Below are 20,606 nucleotides of genomic sequence, written 5' to 3'. Positions count from 1 at the left end.
TAAAACTACTGGTCTGCAATGTCAACTTGGTTGCATCTATAAAGACCCTCTTTCCAAATAGTCACATTCACAGATACAGGGATTATGACTTCTAATATATCTTTTAGGGAGGCACAAGTTAGCTCAACAATGGGTACGTTTACTCTCCAAGTTTTTACCTTTAGAAACAATGCTATAATGAACATTCAAATACATATATTTAAGTATCCTTTCCAAGTATTTCTATAGAATAAATTCTAAGAAATGAAGTTAGAGGGCATTAGAAATACTAATAGATATGGTTGGATTGTCTTCCGAAATAGTTGTAACCAAACTATATATTCTCATCAACACTAGGATTTGATTTTTGTTTTTTACTTTTGACAGTTGCACTGACCAAAAAAGTCTCATTGTTCCATTTGTAGTTAATTATCTTTACACGTGTGTTGGTCATTTATATTTCTTATGTGAATTGCTTTTCTTGTCTTTAGACCATTTTCCTACCTGTTTTTGTTTTGTGTGTGTGTGTGTGTGTGTGTGTGTGTGTGTGTGTGTGTGGTTTTTTTTTTTTTTCATAGTAACCGGAAGAACTGGTTAGGGATAGTAATTAAGTTACAAATTAACAATATTTTTGGCAGTTGTTTTGTTTATCTTTGATAGAACTATTTTTGGTGTTTATGGTCACTGTATTGGTTTTCAATTTTTGTGTATCGGGTTTTTATTTTATTTAATATTGTCCCAGCTTAGAATTGCAAAAATATGAACTCACATTTTCCTAGTACTTTTATGGTTTTATTTTGAACATATTATCTTTGATATTTTTGGAAGTGACTTTGGAAAATGAGTATAGTAGAAATCCAGCTTTATATTTTTACAAATGGCTAGTTATTCCAGTACCACTTATTTTCTCCTGCCTACTTGAAATGCTACCTTTATAATTTACTTAACAAATTACCAGATTGTTTAGATCCACTTCCTCATTTTCTTCTATTTATTTTATTTTCCAGGATACAAAGTTTTTAATTAGTGTAGCTTTATAATGGCATTATTTGAGTAGCATTAAGTCCTTCATTGCTCTCCTTTTCAGTATTTTCTGGCTATTTTTATGTGCCTATGCATAATATTTTTTAATACAAAAGTAACACCCAATTATACTCTTTGTTTAAAGTGTGCACACACACACACAATGTATTGTACAGAGTTAAAATTAAAATCACCCTTTACCTCTCTCATTTCTCAATACAATTAGGCTCCATAGCAAACTCTTCTTAATTGTTTGATATGACTCTTCCCCCTTTTATACGCATAGGATATGTGTGTATTTTATATTTACATTACATCTGTTTGCATTTTACCTAAAAGGGGTCATATTCTGGGCAGTTTATATGAGGTACATTTAGATCTACCTCAAATTTTCAAAAAAACCACATTTTTATTATGGAAACTTAAACACATACAAAGTAAGATAGTATTATCTCCTCATAGCTAATCTTGTTTGCTTTATATTCCTACTCACCTTCCCCATTCTGACCCCCCCCCCCCCCCCACACACACACACACCTGAATTATTTTTAAGTAAATCCCAGGCGTGTGAGATTTTTTTTTCCCCCCTGATCAATCTGGCTAGATGTTTGTTTGTTTTTTGTGTTTTTTTTTTAAAATATATTTTATTGATTTTGTACAGAGAGGAAGGGAGAGAGATAGTTAGAAACATCGATGAGAGAGAGTCATCGATCAGCTGCCTCTTGCACACCCCCTAGTGGGGATGTGCCCGCAACCAAGGTACATGCCCTTGACCGGAATCGAACCCGGGACCCTTCAGTCCCCAAGCCGACGCTCTATCCATTGAGCCAAACCGGTTCTGGCTGGCTAGATGTTTATTAGTGTTTTTTTGTTTGTTTGTTTGTTTATGGTTTTAGAGTAGTCTTGGACAGGTGACTTAGTTGGTGGAAGGGTCATCTTTCACACCAAAAGGTTGCTGGTTTGATTCCCTGGCAAGATACATACTCTTTCCCCTACATATGGGAGGCAACCGATCAATGTTTTTCTATTTCTTCCCCCTTCCCTTCCTCTTCCTCTAAAATCAGTAAATAGCCCAGCTCAGTGGTTGACCATCTGGTAGTTGAGTGGTCAGGAAACATGCCTCATCCCTAGTAGGGGGCATGCAGGAGGCAGCAGGTCAGTGATTCTCAATAATGTTTCTGTCTCTCTTCCCTCTCCCTTCCTCTCTGAAATCAATGAAAATATATTTTAAAAAATAATAACAATACTATAAATATTTTTGTTTACTACTAGTATTTTATTGGCTTCTACTCTGATCTATATTATTTACTTCTGCTTAGTTTGGGATAATTTACTTTTTTTCTTGTTTTCCTTAAGGTGGTACCTACTAAGGTGATCCTGAGACCTTTTTTCATTTTCTAATACAGATATTTAGTGCTATTCATATCCTCCTATTGGATATGTTGTATTTTCATTTTTTATTTTTTAAGTTGCTTTCTGATTTTCCTTTTCATTTCTTTGACCCACTGGTTTTTTTTTAGATGTATGTATTTTAGTTTCCGGAGATTTATGGATTTTTTCCCAGATGTGTTTTTATTATCAATTTCTAACCAAATTGCATTTTTTGGAGAGTATATATAAATTCTTTCTATTAAGCAGTGTTTTATAGCCCAAAATATGATCTAAATTATTGTTCTTCATAAACTTAAAAATATGCATTCCAGTGTTGTTGGGTGGAGTGTTGAGCAAATGTTAATTATATCAAGTTACTGTAGTATATTTTCTATGGGCTCTATCAATTATTGAGAAAGGAGTACTGAATTCTCCCGCTATAATTATAAATTTGTTTCTCCTTGCAATTCTATAGTTTTGCTTCATATATTTTAGATGCATAAACATTCATAATTATGTCCTCTCAAAGAATTAACCATCATGAAATGACCCCTGTACTCCCTGATATACTTCGTTCTGAAATCAACTTTGATATTAATATAGCCACTGAAGTTTTCTTATAATTAGTGCTATAATAATTTTTGCCCAACTTTTATTTAGTTGGGTTGTTGGTTTCTTATTGTTGAGCTTTAAGAGTTCTTTGTCCAAACACATTCTTTATTAGATGTGTGTTTTTTCATATATTTTCTCCCTGTATGTGCCTTTTCATTCTTTTATCAATGTTTTTGGTAGAGCAAATATTTTTAATTTTAATGAAGTCCAAATTATCAATTTCTTTCATGTGTTGTGTGTTTTTTGTTTGTTTTTGGTTGGTATTTCTAAAAAGTGAATCCCAAAGTTATCTACATTTTCTATTATCTTTTGGAAATTTTGTAGCTTTGCTTTTGACATTTAGATCTGTGACCAATTTTGCATTAATTTTTATGAAAGGTGTTAAGATCAGTGTCTAGATTGGGGTTTGTTTGTTTGTTTGTTTGTTGCATACGGATATGTAGTTTTTTCACCATTTTTTCAAAAAGATATCCTTTCACCATTGGATTGTCATTGATCCTTTGTCAAAGATCTGTTGAATATGTTGGTTTACTTCTGGGCTCTATTCTCTTCCACTGATCTGTTTGTCTCTTCTCTTGCCAAAATTACACTGCCTTGATTACTATAACTTTATAGTAAGTCTTGAAGTCAGATAGTATAAATCTCTAACATTGTTCTTTTTCTTCAATGTTGTGTTGGCTAGTGTGGGCCTTTCCATATAAACATGTTTTTAAATTTTATTTTATATATTTTTCCCTTATAAACTTTAGAATCAGTTTGTTGATACCCACAAAATAATTTTGGTATTCCCTTGAATCTATAGATATAGTTGGGAAAAACTGACATCTTAACAATATTTTGTTTCCCGATCCATGAATATAAAATACCTCTTTTTATTTACATTTCCTTTTTCATCAGAATTTTGTAAATATAAAGCTCTCATATATATTTTGTTAGATTTATACTTATTTTTCTTTTTTGTGTGTGCTAATGTAATTGATATTTGTTTTTAAATTATAAATCTCACTGCTATATATAGGAAAGCAATTCACTTTTGCATATTAACCTTGTAGTCTACAACTTTGCTATACTTGGTTATTTGTCTCAGGAATTTTGTTGTTTTAATTCTGTGGGATTTTCTTTATAGATAATTATTCCATGTGTAAGCAAAGACAGTTTGGTTTCTTCCTTTCCAATGTGTATTTTTATTTCCTTTTCTCCTTGCATTAGCTAAGACTTTCAGTACAGAGTGGTAAAAAGGAACTTTGTTCCTTATTTTGTACTTGATGCTGAATCAGAAAGCATATAGTTTTGTTAGTGGTATGCATGATGTTAGTTTAGGTTTTGTAGATGTTCTTTAAAAGTTGAGAAAGTTAACCTCTATTCTTAGTTTGCTGAGAGTTTTTATCACGGTTGAGGGATTATATCAAATGCTTTTTGGCATCTATTCATGTGATCATTTGGTTTTTCTATAGCTTCTTAATGTGATGGGTTACTCTATAGTTGATTTTTAAATTTTTTGTAAGTTTTTTGTTGTCATTAATTTCAGAAAGGAAGAGAGATGGAGAGGGAGAAGGGGTTAGAAACATCAGTGATGAGAGAGAATCATTTATTGGCTGCCTTCTGCATGTCCCCTACTAGTGATCAGCCCACAACCAGAGCATGTGCCTTTGATTGGAATCAAACACGGGACCGTTCCACTGAGCTAAACCACCAGCTAGTGCCCTTTGCTTTTAATTTATATGTCTTTATAATAAATATAGGTTTCTTGTAGACAATATATATCAATAGTTGGTTGTTTCCTTTAATCCACTGTCTGTCTTTTATTTGGTGTTTTTAGACCATTTACATTTAAAGTTATTATTGATATAATTATATTAATATTGACTACATTTGTTAATCTTTTTTTTTTTTATTCATGGCCTTTGTTTTTTCCACTCTTATTCTGCTTTGTTTGGTTTTGAGCATTTTATATGATTTCATTTTCTCTCTTAAGAAGTAATTTATACTTTAAAAAAAAGATTTTGCCATTGTTTGTAGCGTACACTTTTTATTACTTTATGCTTTTAGACATTGTACTATTCTATTTTCAGTAAAAAATCTACTTAAAGTGAATTAGTTGGTACACAGTTACAATCAATCTACGTATGTCTAATTTTAAATGGGTAGTAGCAGTACCTTGTTTTTATTTTTAATTTTTATTTATTGATTTGAGAAAGAGAACATCAGTTTCTTTTTTCAGCGTAGTATATTTCCTGAAATGTTTAGTAAAATTTAGTTTTACTTTATACATTCACTGATTAAATCTTGTATGTGCTCTGACCGGGATTGAACCTTGGCATAGTGGGACAACTCTCTAGCCAGCTGAGCTACCCAGCCAGGGCAAGTAGCAGAACCTTCTAACAGAGAATGCACATTGCTACCCCTTATAACATTACTGTTATTCATTTCACTTTTTCATAAGCCATAATCACCAAATGCATCTACTTTTACGTATTGGCTACTGGAAATTTTGAAATTGCTTATATGATTCACATTGTATTTCTATTGTACAGTTCAAGTTTGGCAGTTTTCAAAATAATATGACAGAGTGCAAATCATCTTTAAATCCTAGGAATAACTAACATTTTGTCTATATCCTCCTGGTTTGTTTTGTGTGAATAAAAACATTGCATGAAATCTTGAGTAATGTATATATGTGTTTAATCTCAATAAACACACCTCACAAGCACAGACTTGAATTTTTTTATTGACAATGTTTCAAGTCAGTGAGTATATTATTTTCAATGGGTACCTGTGGATTTACCAATTTCCAGGGATGGACAGCATCACTACTCTTGAAGTTGGGGATATTACTAAGTAAAATAAGGGTTACTTGAATATAAGCACTGGAATACTGTGATAGTTAATCTGATAACCGAGATAGCCATTTAGTGATGAATGGGTGATTAGTGTATACAGCATGGATATACTGGACAATGGGATGATTCATATCCACGTGTGATGAAACTAAAATGAAAAGTATGGTATATTTTGGCATCTGCAGATTACCACAGATTAAGAGCTTGAATCCTTGCCAAAGAGTTTGGATCTTATCCTTAACATATAGGAACCTATTGTTGACCTATAAATCAAAAGGCCTTTATTTGAGATCAGTAAGAATAGTTATTCCGGAAAGCACTGATTCAGGCAGGACCCCCAATAGTGTTCTGATTACAAAACAAAGGTAATGGGTATTTATGAGAAAGGGAAGGATAACAATTATCAGTAGAAGGAAGGCATTTCTATTGGTGTAGATAACACAACATAGTGATGTTAATTCTAAGCAGTGTTTTTAACTTTCAATCCAGTAGTGTAACTGCTTTCTTGTTACCTTTCCAACTAGTTTGGTACACAGTGTTGCTGTAGGCAAATTCCAGATGTTATTTCACCCTGTTTTAACATTCCAAGATTTGGGGCATAGGACATGAAAGGCAGTTCTACTAGAATAGCAGCTCTAGCTCCATTTTAAAGTAGCCCTGTTTATTATTGTTTACACTAGCGACCCGATGCATAGAAAATTCGTGCAAGAGTAGGCCTTCCTTCCCCCGGCTGCCAGCACCAGCTTCCCTCTGGCACCGGGACCCAGGCTGCTTCCCTCCTCTGGCTGCCCAGCAAGTTCCTGGGACCTGGGCTGCCTCCTTCCGGCCGCCTGCAGGCCCCGATCCAGGATCCAGCGGCTGGCTTCCCTCTGGCGCTGGCTTCCTCAGGTCTAATTAGCATATTACTCTTTTCTTATAGATTATTATGCTTTTAAGCATGAATCTATTAAAAGATAATTGGCGAGAAGAATTTATGGAGAACAAAATAGATGTAAAAGACTACTTAAAGTGAATTAGTTGCCAGATAATTTACATATTAAAAATGTAGAACATCCAAATTATTAAATGTATACATAAGATCTAGGAGTCACCCTTCCCATTTAAAGACAACATCATTGGCTTGGTTTTGTCTTTATAGTACATAGTATAATTTTATGGAGTTACTGTTATTATATAAAATGCTCACTTTCCCTCTCCACTCCCAAGTTCATTGATGGTAAAGATCTTTTAAAAGAAAAAACAAAACAAAACCCATGATCTACCTTTCCTTCTCCTTTGTGGATATTGAAATCAAACATCTAGTTATGGGTATTCATTTCAATGATAAAAACCAGAGCTAGAAATGTCATGCATTTTGAATAAAAGTTGTATTTTGAAACAACATTGAGCTTTCTGAGGTAATACATAAAACCCAATGAATTGCATAATTTTTCAAATTACTGACTAGGTAATTATTAATGTTCTACACTACAATTTTAAGTCTGCAATTGTGAATAAAGTACAAAAACAACTTCAGAAAGGTTCTGCCTTCTCCCTTTTTTTTCCTTCCTTTTTTCTCTTTTCTCATCTCTTCTTTCCTTTTTTGTGTGTGTGTGTGTGTGTGTGTGTGTGTGTGTGTGTGTGTCTGTCTAATTCTTTTGCATAATGTATGGGAGAGTCTCAAATGTTGTACCTAATGTCCTTAGGTTGTAAACTGAATTTAAACTTATTTACTCTGAGATTAACCTTATCTTTGCATGTTCTTCCCCCCACCTTGATTGTACATATAAAAGTCAAACAGCCCTAACCAGTTTGGCTCAGTGGCTAGAGTGTCTGGCCTGCGAACTGAAAGGTCCCGGGTTCGATTCTGGTCAAGGGCATGTATCTTGGTTGCGGGCACATCCCCACTAGGGGGTGTGCAAGAGGCAGCTGATCGATGTTTCTCACTCTATCCCTCTCCCTTCCTCTGTGTAAAAAAAATCAATAAAATATGTTTAAAAATAATAATAAAAGTCAAACAACTTAAATGCGTTTGTTTATATATAAACACACATATCCCTGTGTCTTTAAAAACTTGGATAATATGAGTTGCTACATATAAAATAAAAGTATGGAAGACAGAGCCAATTGAATTTTAAACTTGCTTATCTTGATTAATCGTGTTTAAGTGTTCAGAAGACTTAAAAGGAAAGTTTGTGAAGGAAATAGTAGACTTTGACCTTCATTACAGACATGAGCTATCACTGCCAGAGTTTGCTTTTTTTTATTACTTTATGCTTTTAGATACTGTACTATTCTATTTTTAGCAATGTTCACTTTTAATTTTTAAAGGGAAACTTATAAGTTACTAGAAATTATTCCTGGGTTACAGTTTCTAGATAAGAAATATGTTTCATTTTGCTTTGTTTTATTTTTTTTTTCTTTCCAGACTTGTACGATAGTGTGACTTGAATTGATATTTTTCGTGTGTGTGTGTATTTCAAATCAACTTGAAAAGCTAAAATATTCACCTGGTTGAAAATCAGAAAGTATGTAAAGCAATTAAAAAGTTTCTCTTCCATCTTGTCCATACCTTTGCCTACTTCTTCCTTCCCAACAAAGCACATGCACACAGAATCCCTAACACCTAGCAACTGCTACTACAATAGTTTCCTATGTCCCTTTCTAAACAATTTTATTTATACTTGGGCAAATGCAAGTATTTTATTCTTGTTATTGCTTTTGTGCCCAAATGTAAGCATCTTATTCCTTTCATTTTACATCTTGCTAAACACATTATTGAACTTACTTCAATTCACTTATGATAAACTAGGTCATCTGTGTGAACAGTTTGGGTACCACGTATTTTATTATGCTATATTTCCTCCAAAGTCCATTGTCACTGTAGGATGCAAATTGCCTTGTCATCATTCTACATCTTTTGAAATTATTCATTTTGACCAAGGTGAGACTTAAGGCTATAATAGCTCTTTTCGCACTGTATATTATAGTTTTGATTATGTGACATTTCTCGTCCCTGATAATTTTCAGAAATTTATACCTCAGTATTTTATAGATTTATTACTATTCTGCATAGGCAAGATTGTTTGAGTAATGCTTGCCTGTATTTTCTGATTATGTGGGCTCACCTGCAGAGAACTTGTGGCAGTTGTGTTTTTGAGAAAGCCCTCAATTCTGTTTTATATCAGGGAGTTGTTATTGGTTATTATGAGTCCTAGTGGGGAAACCCATGTACGTACTAGCTGTATCAGAGATCATACATTTTCCTGTTCTAAGCTTTTTGTTTTTTTCTAAATGAATTTTAAATTTCTCAGCAGGTTTGCTTCTTGTTGACTTTGTGATTATGTATTTCATCTTATTCTTTAGCAATTCCTGTTCATTAAAAAAAAAAAAAAAGAAGTATAACTCAACCATTTGTGTAGTTTGAGAGGACCTGATTACCTGACTAGTCCACTGACTTTTGTGAAGGTAATTTTCTTAGTAAGGCAGGCTTATTGAAAAGAGGAACTGCTGCTTCTTTCTCTGATTTGGATGACTGAAGCTGATCAGAGTGTCTTGTTAGGCAAGCTCATGTTGCTTATCATCATAATTAGTAGTATATAACAGGTTAAGTGTTAACACTTTTTTTGGGGGGGGCGGGGTCAGTTAGGGATCCTATAGATGAAAACTGTGATTTGAAAGGAGAGCAGTGTTAGCCAAGTAAAAGGATGAGAAAGAGAAGATAGAACTGAAATGGAAGGTCAGGATCTTTTTAAAAAATGTTTTTTATTGATATCAGAGAGGAAGCGAGAGGGAGAGAGAGATAGAAACATCAATGATGAGAGACAATCATTGATCAGCTGCCTCCTGCACACCTCCTACTGGAGATCAAGCCCACAACCCTGGCATGTACCATTGACTGGAATCAAACCTGGGACCCTTCAGTCCACAGGCTGATGCTCTATCCACTGACTGAGCCAAACCAACTAGGGTGAATATCAGGATTTGAGAGGATAATGCGTTGGAGAAAGACTGTTGCATGTATCTTCAGAATTTAATGAGACAGAAGAGAGGTACATGATGGCGGGCAGGACCTAAGTTAGGGCGAGAGTGTGAGTAGATGAATGTGTGTGAGGGAGAGTACACATGGATGTAGTGTGGACAGGTATCTGTGTGGAGTGGGAGCTCCAGGGGGAATGGTTCAGGCACTTCTGTCAGAGGAGCTGCCAACTGCTATGCTGCAAAAAGAGGGGAAGATATAAACAAGTGAAAGAATATACTGTGTTTCTGGATTGGTAGAGTTAATATCATTAAAATGTCTGTACTACCCAAAGCAGTTCCTACTAAAACACTAATAGCATATCTCACAGATCTCGAAAACACTCTCCAAAAATTCTTATGGCACTAAACAAGACCCCAAATAACTGCAGCAACCTTGAGAAAGAAGAGCAAAGTCAGAGGAATCACAATACCAGATATCAAATTATATTACAAAGCCACTGTACTCAGAACAGCCTGGTACTGGCATAAGAACAGGCATATAGATCAATGGAACAGAACATAGAACCCAGAAACCGACCCAAGTTATTATTCTCAATATTTGATAAAGTAGGCAAGAGCATACAATGGAGTACAGATAGTCTCTTCAGTACTGGTGTTGGAATAGTTGGACAGGAACATGTAAAAAACAAAACTAGAGCACTAACTTAGACCATATACAAGAATACACTCAAAATGGATAAAAGCTATAAATGTAAGTTGTGAAACCATAAAAATCCTTGAAGAAAATGTAGGCAGCAAAATACCAAGCATCTCATGTAGCAAAATTTTCACTGATACAACTATGGTAAGAAAAACAATGGAAAAAAAAATAAACAAATGGGACTACATAAAAATAAAAAGCTACACAGAAAAAGAAACCAGCACCAAATTGAAAATGGAGTCCATGTATGGGAGGACATACTTGCTAGTATATTTGCCAAGGATTTGATTTTCAAAATATATAAAGTGCTCATACATCTCAAGAGGAAAACAATCCAATAAAGAAATTTTTTTAAATATATTTTATTGATTTTTTTACAGAGAGGAAGGGAGAGAGAGAGAGAGAGAACTAGAAACGTCGATGAGAGAGAAACATCGACCAGCTGCCTCTTGCACACCCCCTACTGGGGATGTGCCTGCAACCAAGGTACATGCCCTTGACCGGAATCAAACCTGGGACCTTTCAGTCCACAGGCCGACGCTCTACCACTGACTGAGCCAAACTGGTTTCGGCCCAGTAAAGAAATTTTTTTTTAAATGGGCAGAGGACCTAAACAGACACCTCTCCAAAGAGGACATACAAATGGCCAAGACTTGACATGAAAAAAGTGCTTGAAGTCACTAATCAGAGAGATGCTAATTAAAATGACAATGAGGTACTACCTTACACCTGCCAGAATGGCTACCATCAATAAGTCAGCAAACAACAAGTGCTACTGTTGAGGATGTGGAGAAAAGGGAACTCTAGTACACTGCTGGTAGGAATGCAGACTGGTATAGCCTCTATGGGAAACTGGAATTTCCTCAAAAAATTAAATTGGAACTTTCATTTGATCCTATGATTCCATTTCTAGGAATATATCCTAAGAAGCCTGAAATACCAATCAGAAAGAATATATGCATACCTATGTTTATAGCAACATTACTTAGAATAGCTAAGATCTGGAAACAGCCAAGTGCCCATCAGTAGATGAATGGATACAACAGTGGTGGTACATTTACACATTGGAATACTATGCAGCTGTAAAAAAGAAGGGTCTTATACCCTCTGAGACAGCATGGAGGGACCTGGATAGCATTATGCTAAGTGAGATGAGCCAGTCAGAAAAAGAAAAATATCACATGACGTCCCTTATATGTGGAATCTAATTAGCAAAATAAATTGACAAAGCAGTTTATGGAAGCATGCCGCAGACGGGGTTCCTAGAGGGGTGAGGGAGATGGGTGGGACGAGATCAACCAAAGAATTTAAGTGCTTATGTGCATAACTCATCGGCACAGACAGTAGTGGATGAAGGCCTGAAAAGGGGACAATAGTTTGGAAGAGGGGAGTCAATAGGAGGAAAAAAGACATCTCTAATACTTTTATCAGATAAGATCGGGTCTAAATGTATCATGTGCTTCAAGAGAAGACAGGGTATTGCTTGATTTGGGCAGATTTAGAAGTGTAATCCTTGATGGAAATTCCAGTATCACCAAGAGGGCAAGCCACAATGTACAAGTATTTTTCAAGCTTCTGCTTACATTTCCTGAGGTCCTGTTGGTTAAAGCAAGTCAGCTGGACACACACAGGGTCAGTGGGGGTGGAGAGTATACAAGAACTAGGTTACTGAGACACGTTAAATACCACTGTACCACATCTCCAAACAAGGTTTCCAAACTGTATGTGGTTGTTTTATCTCTCAAAAATCACAGAAATGAGTCATGTTTGATGTTACTTTAAGTCTGTAACCCCATGCTACTAATTTCTTTTCTACCTATACAGCTCCTTGAGAGAGAGAAAAGAGAAACATGATGTGAGAGCAGCACGTGGATTGGCTGCCGCCTGCACCCCCTGCAGGGATCGAGCCTAATAGGCACGTGTGCTGACTGGGAATCTTTCCGAGCATGGGTCACACATAACCAACTGGAGCACACTGACCAGGGGTACTCCATCTTATTTGAAAATGGAAGTTCTGAGGATGAATGTGTTACTGTAATAACTCAGTACTGTAATAAGATGATGTGTAAAATAGGCTCTATTTCTACAAAAGTTGGTAGAGTACTGTTTTTCCTTTTAATTAACAAATTTTAACCTTAACATTTTTGAGCTAATAAGAAATAGGTTTCCTTTCTTAAGCACTTGTCCTTAGATTGTTTTTCAAGTAATACCTTTTTGATTAAGAAAGACAAGAAGTAATGGAGTAGATCAGCTGTAATTACTTGAAAGGAATGGAAGGAATGTTTTTAAAAACTTAATTAAATCCCTTGTCAGTCTAGAGTTTAAGGGATAGTCAATTTTTATTTCTAGTATTTATATCAAATTTTATGTGTTAAAGCTATTGCATTTGCTATAATTATTCTAAGTCAGAAAAGGTTTTAAAAGGTGTATAATTTTCTGACTTTTCCAGTTTAGATAAGAAGGAGTGAAATGGACTAATAAAAGGTTGTAGCAAAATTTTGAAAATCCACTTACTGAAAATTGCTTATGATTAGTTGGGTCCTTTAATATTAACATATTATAAGTTGTTTTAGAATAAGGTTATAATTCCAACTGTGTTTGCGTGGAAAATTATAAAACTGTTTCATGGGTCTCTATTTTTTAAGCAAATATTTTAAGAATTTGTTCTAAACCTATATCAACATTTAAATATGTATTTTTAGTTATGGGAATTTGTTTTTGTTTTAAAATCACATACACATCTAGACTATGTTTTATAATGTTAATCCTATGGCAAGAGATTTCCATAATAGAAATAGACTCTGTTTAATAAGACTTCCTCCCCCCCCCCCCCCCCCAACCTGTTTGGCTCAGTGGATAGAGTGTTGGCCTGCTGACCGAAAGGTCCCAGGTTCGATTCCGGTCAAGGGCATGTACCTTGGTTGTGGGCACATCCCCAGTAGGGGGTATGCAAGAGGCAGCTGGTCGATGATTCTCTCTCATCGATGTTTCTAGCTCTCTAGCTCTCTCTCTCTTCCTCTCTGTAAAAAATTAATAAAATATATTTTTTTAAAAATAAGACATTTTTTTTCTTTTGCAAGCTGTTACTTTTTGTTTTTTGGTTAAAAAGTAAAATACAAGAATTTTTAGATCTCTGTAGTGGTATCTGGTCTCCTAACTGCTTTTATTTTTAGAAATGAATGCATTTGGATAGCACCATACTAAAAAGGCTGTAATTTATAGGAATTTTCTTTAGAATATAAATTTTCCCATCTGATTTTTGAATTCTTTAACCTCGTCTCTTACACCATTGGATAATATATGCAAAATCCATTTTTCTGTAGGTTTCAATGCTAAGGTTTAGGGTTAGAGAGCCTATGGAGCTATCATGCTGGGACTGTACTTACAGAAGAGCACAGTACGTTTTGAGCAGGCCAAAGCCATACTCGCATTCTTCACTCTCCCTTTTAAAACCCATTGTCCTAGTTTCTAAGCTATCTTTATAACTTTTAATGTCTCTTGTGGACATTTTCCTGCTTCTTTGTGTCCTGTTCATGACTATCTGTGAAATTCAAAGTTGAGTTTGGTCTGCAACATACAATGGAGCACTGTTATCTGGGAATATAGTATGTCTTCATGAATTTTGGTCCCCAACAGTATACTGATCTTACTTTTTACTATATTAAAGTAATTATATATATTACTATATATATAATAATTCTTTACTTTTATTATTATTATAAGAGACTTGTACATATATATATAATAGTTGTTATCATAGGGGGTCATTTCCTAGGCATAGTTTGGTAATCAAAACAACTTTACCTTCAAATCTTAATGTACTCTTTTTTATTACAGTGCCCAATATTCATTGAATGGATTTACCATAACTATTTAATCATCTCCACTTTTTGGATATTTAAAGTCTTTCTATTAAAAAATAATTAGCATGTGTTTATATACATATTTTTCTTTATATTCATAGTAAAATAAATTTTGGTTATATTTTTTTTATTCTCACTTAAGGATATGTTTTTATTGATTTTAGAGAGAGGAAGTGGGAGAAAGCAAGAGAGGAGCATTGATGTGAGAGAGAAACATCAGTTGGTTGCCTCCTGCACGTGTCCTGACCAGGGATCAAACCCACAACATAGGCATGTGCCCTGACCAGAATTGAACCCACAACCATTTGGTATACAGGACTATGCTCCAACCAACTGAGCCACTTGGCCAGGGCTATTTTTTTTGTTATGTTTTAAATTATTTCATAATTTTTTAGTTTAGGAATGAAATTACTGGATCAGAAAACATGATTATAAATTACTAGAGCCCAGTGCCCTGGGGTGTAGGGGTCCCTCAGCCCGGCTTGCGCCCTCTTGCAGTCCTTGAGCCCTCTGGGGATGTCCGACTGACTGCCACGGAGGCAGGAGAGGCTCCTGCCACAACAGCTGTGTTTCACTGGTCATGAGCCCAACTCAGGGCTTCTGGCTGAGTGGCACTCTCCCTATGGGAGCACACTGACCACCAGGGGCAGCTCCTGCATTGAGCGTCTGCCCCCTGGTGTTCAGTGCACATCATGGCGACTGGTCATTTTGCTGTACAGTCGATTTGCATATTACCCTTTTATTATATAGGGCTAGAGGTCTGGTGATGAAATTCATGCACCCCCTTCAATCTGGGACCCCTCGGGGGATGTTAGCCCTCTCACAATCCAGGACTGCTGGCTCCCAACTGCTTGCCTGCCTGACTGCCTAATTGCCCCTAACCGCTCTGCCTGCCAGCCTGATTGATGCCCAACTGTCCTCCCCTGCCAGCCCAATGGCCCCCAACTGCCCTCCCCTGCCAGCCTGATCGCCCACAACTGCCTGCCCCTGCTAGCCATCTTGTGTGAGGGCATGATAGTCAATTTGCATATTACCTCTATTATATAGGATTTATAAGTGCTGTACCAATATATGTATGTACCACTCTTATAGAAACTTAAAATCCAATAGTTGCATTCTAGATTATGCTATAAAATGACTTAATTTAGAATTAAATGAAAATTGCCATTGCTATGTGATATAGTTATGAGGGAGGTGGCAACATTGTGTACTGGAAACCCTGAATGCTGGGGACTAAGGTGTCCCTTACATGTAATGAATTAGCTCTCCTATGCATCTAAAAGGGCACTGCACTATAATTAGTAGCTTGTTTTCAAGTTTGACTTAATAGCTATACTAAAGTGGTTAGTTGCTATACAGAAGTCAGCCTTTGCTAATATTAATACTACTTCTTAATTGCTTGAATGTTCATTTTATTGGAAAACATTTTATTACAGGGAATAAGAATACAGAATTTGAACACGCATGGGAATTTGAACTCTTTTGGTTTTCGGTTATGGACAAATTATTAGTATTGATCCTCTTTAACCTTGGGTTTCTCAAGCATAAAATGAGGATCTAATAGTAATAAAAATTTAAGGGAGTTATATTTGAATGTGCTTAAGCACATTTTCTAACACATTTTAAGCATCAGTACATGTTAGCTTTCAATAATTATTTTTAGTATAGCTATTATTTATTACTACATAAGAAATTTCTTCTAAAGTAGTGACCTAAAATAACACTAACTATTAATTCCTTTTTCTGTGGGTCGGGAATTCCGGAGCAGCCTAACTGGGTGGTTCTAGTTCGGTGTCTCTCGGTAGACTGCATCAATATGTCAGCAGGGGCTGCAGTCAGTTGAGTGTTATTTTGAACCTAATGGCTATAAATTTTTTATATTGCAGACTATGTCTTCAGCAGTGGTACAATTATATGCAGCAGATCGGAATTGTATGTGGTCAAAGAAGTGCAGTGGTGTTGCTTGTCTGGTTAAAGACAATCCACAGAGATCTTATTTTTTAAGAATATTTGATATTAAGGTGAGTTGTGTTTTGCTTCCTCTAAACTGCAGGTGATTAGATTTTCTACCTCAATTATAATTTAGTATAGATTTGTTTATACCATATATAAACTTATACATGAATTCGTATTACAAGGGCAAAGCTTGGTTTTAGACATTGAAGCCTGGAAATTGAGACCAAATGGGAACATCTCCTAAACTAGACATGAATAGTTTCCTATTTTATCTTCTAGAAACTACTTTGTTTATTCTATGCCTTTGGGTCTTAAGTTTTTTCCACATTCTCTTCTTTTCTATGATACTCTTTTATTCCATCCTGTCTATTACACACTAGCATATATAGTCCTTTCAAGGAACTACAAATGTATCTTTTAGTTTGGTATATACTGTCATTTACTCGGCTCAGGTTTAAAGCATTATATTGTACTTTATATATAGTAATGTATTTGCACCCAGCCGGAATAGCTCAGATGGGTGAGCATTGTTCTGTGCACCAAAAGGTTGCTGGTTGAAGTCCCAGTCAGGGCACATACCGAGATTGTGGGTTTGATCCTGGATCAGGACATGTCTGGGAAGGCAGTGGATTCTCATATTCGTGTTCTCTCCCTCCCTCCCTCCCTCCCTCCCTCCCTCCCTCCCTCCCCCCCTCCCCCCCCTTCCCCCCATGTATTCTCAAATGAGGATTAAAAATAATGATGATGTTAATGTATTTGCTGCCCACTTTTCCTTATGTTCCTCTCAAGATGGGTATGTTCACATTTTTGCAGCCTTGTATCCCTCACTCTGAAACATAAGTCTACATTCACATTGTCCTAGATAGACTGTTCTTTGTCAGTTACCCATCCATTATAGCTATTATAAAAGTAATTCTCTTTACTGAGATGAAGTCTCCATTTGCCTTTTGAAACCTTTCCCATAGGTAAGCCTCTTTAATATTTGTGTGTGACAATAAGTATAATGGAATTATAATTACAGAAAACTAAAATTGACTTTGAACTCTTCTATGGTGCTTTCATGATTATAGTCAAACTGTTTTACTTCTCTAGGCCTCAGCTTAATTATTTGTAAAATGGGATAACCATTTGGGTCTTGTTGCAAAGTATTTCCCTGAGATTAAATGAGATTTAAGCTACTGCACTTCTGATTTTTTGGGGGAGGGGAGTATTGTATATGTGTTGTTTTTTTCAACAGCCACATATTGCCTAGTGAAGTACTTTTTTTGTTTGTTTATTGGTTGATTGATTTTACGGGGGGGGGGGGGGGGGGGAGAGAAATAATTGATTTGTGTTCTAATTATTTTATACAGTCATTGGTTGATTCTTGTATGTACCCTGACACAGGGGATCAAAAATTCAACCTTGGTGTATCTGGACGATGCTCTAACCAACTGAACTATTTGGCCAGGGAATTGCACTTTGTAAATTAGTGTTTTTTTAGTTGGGTTTTATTTTTGTTTTTTTAGATGTTTAAATTTATTTTTTTTTTGGGGGGGGGATATCCATATGAATGTGAAACATCAATTGGCCATCTCCTGCACACCCCCCACCAGGGATCGAGCCCGAAACCTTGGCATGTGCCCAGACTGGGAATCGAACTGGCAATTTAGTGCACAGGACTATACCCAACCAATTGAGCCACCCCAACCAGGGCTTTTAGTGCTTCTTCCCATCTATATTTCCATACTCCAAGACACCTGAGATATGTGCCATATTCTTGTTACTAGCAGTGGCTTGCTGTGGCAGTGATTATGGGAAGTGAGAGAACACCTGCATAGTGTGAAAGAAATTTCTAAGTCCTTTGACATACAGGGTGGGGCAAAAGAGGTTTACAGTTCATTTGGAAAATATAGTAAATTATAATGCAAGAATAAACTTTTATGTTTTGCCTACTCACTACTGAAAACCTACTTTTGCCCCATTTTATTTCTCATCAATAATGAGAAGTACTATTTAGAAATGGGATGCACATATAACTTCACTAAGAAGAAAGGAATTCCTGTATAGTGATCATACAGTGTACAGTGTGTTGTAAATATTATTAAATTTTGGTATAGGGATAACCTTAGATTTCAGAATTGGGCAATGATTGTATTTTCCTAACTACTTATTTTCAATTGTGGATAACCGTTGCTGAATACTTGCAATTAGTTACCTTTGGTATTAAGGTTAATTATATTTCTTATACTAGGGCTATAGGTATGATAATCATCCATGGTTCTCTTAACCATAGTTTAACCGTGGTGCACTCATTGTTTTTTTTCTGCACATGATTGATACTGCTTATACCAGTGTCCAATTAGGAGGCTACTCTGCAAGAGTTAGGAATTCAGAGATTGTTAATGGACAGTACAGAGAAGGTATATTTCACCCTTCTAGCATTTAGAGAATTGAGAAAAAGGACATGGACTCTTCCGGTAATATTTAATAATATACAGTCTATAAACATTGCTGATGAAATTATGCATTGATAAACAGTGCATGTACAAAAGTATTCTACTACCTAATATTGATCTAGTAATTGTTCTAGTTATGTAATTGAACAACTATAACTGTATTTGGGAGTGCTTGGCTAATGAGATTATATCATAGCACACTGAATTAAAAGCACATGGTATGTACTTTTTATGAGAGAAACATTATCTAGTATTAAGAAATTACTGATTAAATTATAGTGTGTTACTTATGTATTATGTTTTATGTGTATATGTAAGAGCTATTAATATAAATAATTCCCTTAACACTAGTGATCTTTTTTGTTTTATTCCTACAGATTATCTTCTTGTTAACTCTAGCTTTTACTTGTTTTTTTTTTTTAGGATGGGAAACTATTGTGGGAGCAAGAACTATACAATAACTTTGTATATAATAGTCCTAGAGGATATTTTCATACATTTGCTGGAGATGTAAGTTATATTTTTATTTATTGCCTTGTTTAATGTAATTGCTTTTACATTTGTCTGTGGAAACCATTTATGAGTTTTCTGTGTAAGCATTGTATAGAAAAATAATTATTTTACTTTTAAAAACTTTATAGATATGATAGCTACATTGGAAGAAATAGCTAAGATTTTTTTTTTAAATGTGTATATTTTTATTGATTTTAGAGAGAGAAAGGGAGAGGGAGAGAGAGGAATCATTGATCGGCTGCTTCCTGCACACCCCCTACTGGAGATCAAACCTGAAACCTGGGCACGTGCCCTGACAGGGAATTCAACCATGATTTCCTAATTCATAGGTCGGTGCTCAACCCCTGGGCCATGTTAGCCAGGCAGAAATGGGTTTTATAGAGAACTATAAATGTAATTTGCTATGTAGAAAGGAAGTTTGATCTTTTTCTTTAAAAAAAATATTTCTATTGATTTTGGAGAGGAAGAAAAAAGGAGAGAGAGAGAGAAACTTCAGTGATGAGAATCATTGATTGGCTGGCTGCCTCTTACCACGCCACACTGGGTACTGAGCCCACAGCCTGGGAATGAGCCTGAACGGGAATGGAACTGTGACCTCACTGAAGCATGTGGGCTGGGCTGATGTTTTTTCTTTTTTTCTTTTATCTTCTCTGTTTTGGGGTAGATAGTTTAATCTCTCTGTGTTTTCTTATGTATAAAAGTGAAATCTTAATTGTTCACTAATCCATGGTAGTTTTTAAATATTGAATATTCTATTGCCATGCAAATTATTTTTGAAAGAGTAGTTTATGACCTAGATAGGGGTGTCGAACTCAATCAGAGAAGGGGCCAAAATCTAAAATCCAGCCTAAATCGCGGGCTGAATGGTTTACTGAACAGTCATAAACTGTCATTGTGATGGAAACGCAGCGGAGTGCAGTGATGACAGTGCGGTTCGGGCCACATTGCAAGGCCTGGCGGGAGGGATTTGGCCCGCGGGCCTTGTGTTTGACACATGTGACCTAGAAGAATGCTAAAATACAGTAAATGGGGCTGGGGGGGGGGGGGGCAATTTAAAAAATATATTGAATATACTTGGGGAAAATGTTAGAAAGATTTTTATACCATACTAGAGGCCCAGTGCACAAAATTTGTACATGAAGGGAGAGTTCCCTCAGCTCAGCCTGCAACCACTCCAATCGAGGACCCCTCAGGGGATGTCTGACCACCAATTTAGGCTGTAGGACACCCTTTTCACAATCTGGGATCACTGGCTTCTAATCACTCACCTGCTTGATTGCCTCTAACCCCTCTACCTGCCTGCCTTATCTCCCCTAACTGCCTCTGCCAGCCTGATCTCACTCCCAACTGC

The 20,606-nt window shown here is 35.8% G+C and overlaps 1 protein-coding gene across 2 annotated transcripts in view; it reads left to right on the top strand.

Moving 5' to 3' along the window:
- Nucleotides 1-20,606, top strand: part of WASL (WASP like actin nucleation promoting factor) — a 66,620-nt gene that overhangs the window by 10,167 nt on the left and 35,847 nt on the right. For both annotated transcript variants that reach the window (XM_036425689.2, XM_036425680.2), the window contains exons 2-3: nucleotides 16,235-16,369; nucleotides 19,166-19,252. In XM_036425689.2, the coding sequence (XP_036281582.1) occupies nucleotides 16,235-16,369; nucleotides 19,166-19,252 (222 nt within the window). The remainder of the gene's footprint in view (nucleotides 1-16,234; nucleotides 16,370-19,165; nucleotides 19,253-20,606) is intronic.

Source organism: Pipistrellus kuhlii, unplaced genomic scaffold (genome assembly GCF_014108245.1).
Source record: "Pipistrellus kuhlii isolate mPipKuh1 unplaced genomic scaffold, mPipKuh1.p scaffold_m20_p_10, whole genome shotgun sequence".
NCBI lineage: Eukaryota > Metazoa > Chordata > Mammalia > Chiroptera > Vespertilionidae > Pipistrellus > Pipistrellus kuhlii.
This window is presented reverse-complemented; position numbering and strand designations above follow the sequence as displayed.